Below are 7,215 nucleotides of genomic sequence, written 5' to 3'. Positions count from 1 at the left end.
AATATGCACTTCTGTAAGAATAGAAATAAAGAGTAAAGGAATAGCGGCCTAAATAATTGATTAAAATGCTGCCTATACAACAAAACTAATTAAATAATATGTTATTTATAAAATGTAGTATGAATATTAATGTATGAATGTATATATATATATATATATATTTGTATATATATAGATTTGTATATATATATATATATATTTGTATATATACAGATTTGTATATATATATATATATACATATATATATATATATATATATTTGTACATATATATATGTATACAAATATATGTATACAAATATATATATATATATATTTGTATACATATATAAAATATATATATATATATATATGTATATATGCCAATAGCTATTTCTGTATATGTAGATAGATTCGTATGTTTATATATACATCTATCTAAATCTACGTGTATATACATCTATGCATATATATATATATATATTATATATATATATATATATATACAGACGACAGCACTGACGAGTAAATAATATATTAGCATAGTTATAGTAGTAAGAGTACTTATCTATAGTAAATAAGAATTCTTGTAATAAATAATACTAAGAGTTATTTATAAATAGACAGTTTATTTATAATTAACTATAAATAAACAAAAGGAAAAAATCAAACAATAAAAAGACTTATTAATAGTAAATAACATAATTTTATTTGTTTATTTATTTAGTATTAATGATAAATAAACAAAAATAATAAAAAACAGACAAACAAATTTAAAAGTCGTTTTAATTTTCTTTTCAGCATATCGTCAACCGCTGTAATTACGCCAGGTACGCATTTGCTGCTTTTCTTTCTTTGTCTTTATTATTTGTCTTCATTCTTTTGTCTTCATTCTTCTGTCTTTATTATTTGTCTTTATTATTTGCCTTCATTCTTTTGTCTTTATTATTTGTCTTTGTTATTTGTCTTTATTATTTGTCTTTATTCTTGTCTTTATTAGTCTCTATTATTTGTCTTTATTCTTTTGTCTTTATTCTTTTGTTTTATTATTTGTTTTTATTCTTTTGTTTTATTATTTGTTTTAATTCTTTTATATTCTTTTGTCGTTATTATTTGTTTTTATTTTTTTTTATTGTCTTTATTCTTTTGTTTTATTATTTGTTTTTATTCTTTTATATTCTTTTGTTTTATTTTTTGTTTTTATTCTTTTTCATTCTTTTGTCGTTATTATTTGTTTTTATTTTTCTTGTTTTTATTCTTTTGGCTTTGCCTTTTGTTTGTTTTTCTCTTTGTTGTTTTATTTTGTTTTTTGTTTTTTTGTTGTTTTGCTCGTTGTCGTTCATCGCTCTGCCTTTTTAATTCTTTTTGTTGTTTTTGTTTGGATGTTTGTCTATCCTCTTTCTTTTGTTTATTTTTTCTATATATATATATATTTATATATATTTATACATATATATCTGTATATATATATGCATATATATATATTTATATATATATACATATATATCTGTATATTCTTATATATTTTTATATATTTATATATATTATTGTTTCTGTTTTGTTGTTTTATTGTTTAATTATTTTGTCTTTGTTTGTGTGAATGTTTTCTCTCCTCTCTCTTTCTCTTTTGCTGCTGCCAATAATAATAATAATAAAACAATAAAAATAATAAAATAATAATAAACATAAAGCACCTCTAAACATCAAAACAGCCGCATGATATATAATAATGATAATTCTACTACTACTACTACTAACAACAACAACATAATAACAACAATAATAATACTAATACTATTTATTATGATTAATATAATATTTAGATTAATAATAATTATTGTAATTATAAACAGAGAAGGAGCAGCGAGGGCAAACAGTATATTTAATTCGCTGACTCACGTCTTAAATTCGCTGATATCGCTGATGTGCGGCTGTCTCTTCGTCGGCCCTGTTCACCTCTGCGTACTCAAGAGCTTCCCGGTATAATATAATACTCTAATTTTATCATCTATAGCTCTTCAATGCACTCTGCTGCTGCTGATGCTGCTTATGCTGCTGCTTATGCTGATGCTTATGCTGCTGATGCTGCTTATGCTGCTGCTTATGATGCTGATGCTGCTGCTTATGATGCTGATGCTGATGCTGCTGCTTATGCTGCTGCTGCTGCTGCTGCTTATGCTGCTGCTGCTGCTGCTGCTGCTGCTAATAGCTAGCTGCAGCTAGCTAGAAGCTTCCTATTTGTGCACTGAGGCTTCGCTTGCTGTCAGTACACCTGCAAGCTGCCATACCCCGTCTACGCCTCTCTCTACATGGGCTCAAGCCAAGGTAAACCCTAAACCCTAAACCCTAAACCCTAAACCCTAAACCCTAAATCCTGAGTCTTTCAAATACTTCAAATGATATTGTTTTCGCAGTATGGGAGGTGGTTAAGGCGACCAGCAACATGTGCAGGTCCGTTGTCTTTACAAATTCAAACCCTAAACCCTAAACCCTAAACCCTAAATCCACCTCTTCCCAGACTGTACGGCGATCCTGGACTCGGAAGCGTTGTACAGTAACTGCGGCATAGCTAGCTAGCTAGCTAGCTAGGTAGCTGAGCAAAGCTGGCGGGGAGGCACTCCTCTCTCCGCCAGCTCGACGCCCTAAAGCGCCTATGTGGCTAGCTAGCTAGCTAGCTATCCATCTGGCTAGCTAGCTAGCTAGCTAGCTAGGAACGCGTATGGGAGGCAGCCCCGCGCCCCCAAACGAAGAAACAAAGAAGACGAACAAAGAAAAAGAAGAAAACGAAGACAAAGACAAGGAGACAACACCTCGCTGCTGCTTCAACGTCAGCAAGAACAGCAGCAGCCACAGCCACAGCAGCAGCCCTAGCAGCAGCAGCAGCAGCCCTAGCAACAGCAGCAGCAGCAGCAATAGAATAAGAAATAATATTATTTATTGAATGCGAAAGTCATCTCCGCAACTTCAACTGCCGGCTGCCCATCGACGAATCCTCGGCCGCTGAATTTACACAGACCAAATTTCTCCTTCCAACTCAGCAGCTGCACCTCCATCACTAAGCTGTCTCCTGAGCAAATAAATAAACAAATAAATAAATAAATAAATAAATAAATAAATTAATTAATTAATTAATTGATTAAGTTATTAAAAGTAAATTGAGTGGATAAAGAAATGCGTAAATGCGAATTGTGTGGTGAGGACAAACAAACAACGAAGAAGGCGAATACAACTAATCAATATAATCATTAGTAAATAAATAAATAAATATATATATATATAAATAAAATAATATTAATAATATTAATAATATTAGTAAATAAAACGCAGTGACACACTGAGAGTAAATACAGAGTAATATACAACAACGAACATACATCAACAAAACCCTAAACCCTAAACCCTAAATCCTTGTCTGATTGTCTGTAAACCCTAAACCCTAAACCCTAACCCGGCCCCTTAAACAGTGAACCCTTAAACCCTAAAACCCTAAACTTTTACCCGCTAACCCCAAAACCCCCAAAAACCCTAAACCCTAAACCCTAAACCCTAAACCCTAGAGAGTGTTATACCTGGTACGACAGGTTTCTTCCACTTGATTCCGTTTGCTCCTGCGAAGAAGAACAGTCCGCTGCCGTTCGACAGCGGCGGCTGCAGCGCGACGATGCCAGCTAACTGTGCGAGGGCCTCCACCTGTACATACACCCCAATATATTAGGGTTTAGGGTTTAGGGTTTGCTAGGTATATAGAACAGGGTTTAGGGCTTGTTTAAACTACATACATCACATATTTACGATATAAACCTCGCTACCGCCGTCTCCTTCATAATGAATATACAAAAAAAGATAAAAGCTGCAGCTTGCGGATTAGGGTTTAGCTTTAAGGGTTTAGGGTTTACGGGTATATTAAACAAATGTAAATAAATAAATTAAAAACAGACATTAATTTATTTGTATTAATTCGATACTATACTACATATATAAATATATATACACTACTAAATATACAGTACATATCACTACTATATATATATATAAAGCTAAATGAAGATAAACAAAGATAAATATATATATAAATAAATAAATAAATATATATATATTGTATACGAGGTTTACCTGAAGGACGCCTGGCATGATAGCTCTCTCAGGGAAGTGTCCGTTGAACTGATTTTCGTTGTTTGTAATTTGTTTGACGCCAACTGCTGCTTCTCCGGGTTTAAAAAACAGCACTTTATCTACTAATAAGAAGGGGTAGCGGTGAGGAAGTATCTTTTTAATGTCTTCAGCTGTATAGACAGCTGAAGATATACTTTGTGTTAAAGAAGAAACAGTCTTACCGTCCATATATACACCACTGCTGCTGCTGCTGCTGCTGCTGTCGGCTGCAGCTGCTGCTGCTGTTGTTGAGGCGTTTAAGGCGGATTGGCTGCCTGCTGCTGCTGCTGCTGCAGTTAGATCCGATCCAACAGCAGCAGATAATGCTTGGGGTGTCGTTGCTGCTGCTGCTGCTGGTGTTGCTGCTGGTGTTGCTGCTCCTGGGTGTGCAGCAGCAGCAGCAGTGAGATTTAGAGATGAGTTCGACCCCCTAAAGGCAAATGCAGCAGGAGCAAGGCCGATGCCAACGAGAAAAAGATAACAACATCTGCACACAAGACATCCAGCCCTCATCTTCGCTGTTGCTGCTGTTGGTGTTGCTGCTGCTGCTGCTGCTGCTGCTCTTGCTCTTGCTGCACTTAACAAGGTGTTCTGCTGCTTGACTGGCTATTTATAAACACAAACAAAACAGAAAAAAACAAGAAAACTGTATTTGCTGCTGCAGACATCCGCGAGACGCCAAGCGGTGTCGGCGGCTCCCAGGGGTGGGTCGGGGCTGGCTGGGGCTTTGCTGCAGATTGCATGCGCTGGAGCAGCAGCAGCAGCAGCAGCAATTGCTGCTGCTGCTGCTGCTGCTCCAGCCCCAATTACCTCCACGGCCCCTTTATCTTCAAATTAAAACAACAAAAGAGTTTTAAAGATATTTGTTTTGAGAGAGGAGCCGGAGGGGGCTCGCAGTCCGGCCCTCGAGGCCTAAACCCTAAACCCTAAACCCTAAACCCTAAACCCTAAACCCTATAGAAGAAGGCAACAGAAGTGTTCTCTGTTGTTTCAATTGTTTGCTGCTGTTCGAATGTTTAAGTTGCTGCAGCAGCCACCATGTGGAATCAGGGGGGGGCTCACCCCCAGCAGTACATGCAGCAGCAGCAGCAGCAGCAGCAGCAGCAGCACATGCAGCACTACATGCAGCAGCACATGGGGGGTTATGCTCCTGCAGGGTACGACGCAACGCAGCAGCAGCAAATGCACCAGATGATGATGCAGCAGCAGCACTACATGCAGCAGCAGCAGCAGCATATGCAGCAGCAGCAGTACATGCAGCAGCAGCAGCAGCAGCAGCATACGCCAGCAGCATACCCCTATCAGCAACAGCAGATGTATGCCCAGGGCTACGGCTACTCCCCCCAGACAAACTCTTCTTACGGCTCCCCTGCTGCTTCTGCTGCAGCAGCAGCGCCAGGCAGCGCAGCAACAGCAGCAGGAGCAGCGCATGCAGCAGCAGCAGCAGCAGCAAGTCCTTATGGACAAACTGCACAGATGTCTCCCTACGGCTCTGCCTTCAGCAGCAGACAAACAGTTCAGCCGCCAGCAGACCCCGAGCTTGCAAAACGCATCCGTACTATGGCAGGCAAGTGTTTAGGGTTTAGGGTTTAGGGTTTAGGGTTTGGAGTGTTATCAGTTAAGGGTTTAGAATGATAGGGATTTAGAGGGTCAAGGGTTTAGGGTTTAAGATGAGAAGGGTTTAGGGTTTAGAATTGCAAGGGTGTATTTAGCATGATGAGGGTCTAGGGTTTAGGGTTTAGGGTTTAGGGTTTAGGGTTTGTGTTCAGAGTACTGCGGCCGCAATCCCGAGATGGAACGGCTGGTGCGGCAGCGAGACGGTGCAGACCCTCGCTTTTCTTTTCTGATGGGGGGCGAGGGCTGCGACTACTACAGGCAAACCCTAAACCCTAAACCCTAAACCCTAAAGTGTCTTTATACAACCCTAAACATTAACCGGATACTCTACAGCAACCCTAAACCCTAAACCCTAAATCCTAAAATCTCTTTTCGGTAAACTCTAAGCCCTGCAATATCTTAATCGTAAACCCTAAACCCTAAACCCTCAACAGGCTTAGCCCTACGCTCGGAACCCTAAACCCCTATCATTAAACCCTAGACAATAAAAAGTGTAAACCCTAAACCCTAAATCCGTGATATTCAATATCTTATACCCTATACCCCTACCATTATAAACTCTAAACCCTTATTATTATAAACCCTAAACCCTTGTAAACCCTAATCCGTAAACCCTAAACCCTCAGCATTCTAAACCCTAAGCCCTGAACTTCCAACAGCCCAGCAAAGGAGTGTTAAATGCGGGTGGTAGAAAGAAGAGAAAGATAACCCCTTTTTAGGGTTTAGGGTTTAGGGTTTAGGGTTTAGGGTTTAGGGTTTGCGCTGCAGGTACCTGGTGAGCTGCTTTGAGAAGGGTATAACTCCTGAGCAAGAAGCAGCAAGGCCGCCTCCTCCTCCTCCTCCTCCTCTTCAGCAGCAGCAGCAGCAGCAGCAGCAACAGCAGCAGCAGCAGCAGCAGCAGGTGGAAGTAGGGTGGTCCTATGACGTTGAGTCTCTGCTGCTGCTGTACAGACAGCCGCAGCAAGAAGCCCCCTTGAAAGCAGATAAAGAAAAAGAATTGTCTGAGTTAATTAAAACAATTGAAGATGATGCAACAGCAGAACATATACGAGCTGCTAGGAAGTGGGTTGAGGTCTCCTGCAGCAGCAGCAGCAGCAGCAGCAGCAACAGCAGCAGCAGCAGCGGTGAAACAGATGCTGCTGCTGCTGCAGCACTTGCAGCAGCTATGTACAGACAGCAGAAAGAATTAAAAACACAAACTCATAAACTCAATACCCTCTATCTAGCACATGATATCGTCCAGGTACCTAAACCCTAAACCCTAAACCCTTGAAATCATTTAAACCCTAAACCCTAAACCCTTTCTCTCCTTAGCCTTTAGCACTAAAACCCACTTAATTACTTGTTTAAATATTTTTATTTTGTGCACTTTTGTTATTTATTTATTTTGTTTATTTTATTTAATTTGTTTGATTAACTTTATTAATTGATATTTATTTAGTTTGTTTGATTAACTTTATTAATTGAT

The 7,215-nt window shown here is 38.6% G+C and overlaps 2 protein-coding genes across 2 annotated transcripts; one reads left to right on the top strand and one right to left on the bottom strand.

The window, feature by feature from the left end:
* Positions 1 to 2,908: 2,908 nt before the first annotated feature.
* Positions 2,909 to 4,109, bottom strand: EAH_00036890 ((3R)-hydroxymyristoyl ACP dehydrase, putative; the record flags this gene model as incomplete). Its single annotated transcript, XM_013395579.1, has 3 exons — positions 2,909 to 3,045; positions 3,548 to 3,668; positions 4,092 to 4,109. 3 exons carry the CDS (start codon positions 4,107 to 4,109, stop codon positions 2,909 to 2,911), a joined length of 276 nt encoding a protein of 91 aa, XP_013251033.1.
* Positions 4,110 to 5,168: 1,059 nt separating this feature from the next.
* Positions 5,169 to 6,990, top strand: EAH_00036880 (Calcium homeostasis endoplasmic reticulum protein, related, related; the record flags this gene model as incomplete). Its single annotated transcript, XM_013395578.1, has 3 exons — positions 5,169 to 5,701; positions 5,900 to 5,950; positions 6,516 to 6,990. Coding segments are annotated over 3 exons (1,059 nt in total), but the record flags the coding sequence as incomplete, so codon positions are not given.
* Between the last annotated feature and the right edge of the window lie 225 nt (positions 6,991 to 7,215).

The sequence above is a fragment of the Eimeria acervulina genome, genomic scaffold, assembly GCF_000499425.1.
Source record: "Eimeria acervulina Houghton genomic scaffold, Eah_scaff403, whole genome shotgun sequence".
In the NCBI taxonomy this organism is placed as follows: Eukaryota; Apicomplexa; class Conoidasida; order Eucoccidiorida; family Eimeriidae; genus Eimeria; species Eimeria acervulina.
Note: the sequence above shows the minus strand (reverse complement) of the source record. Positions and strands in the feature narration are given on the sequence as shown.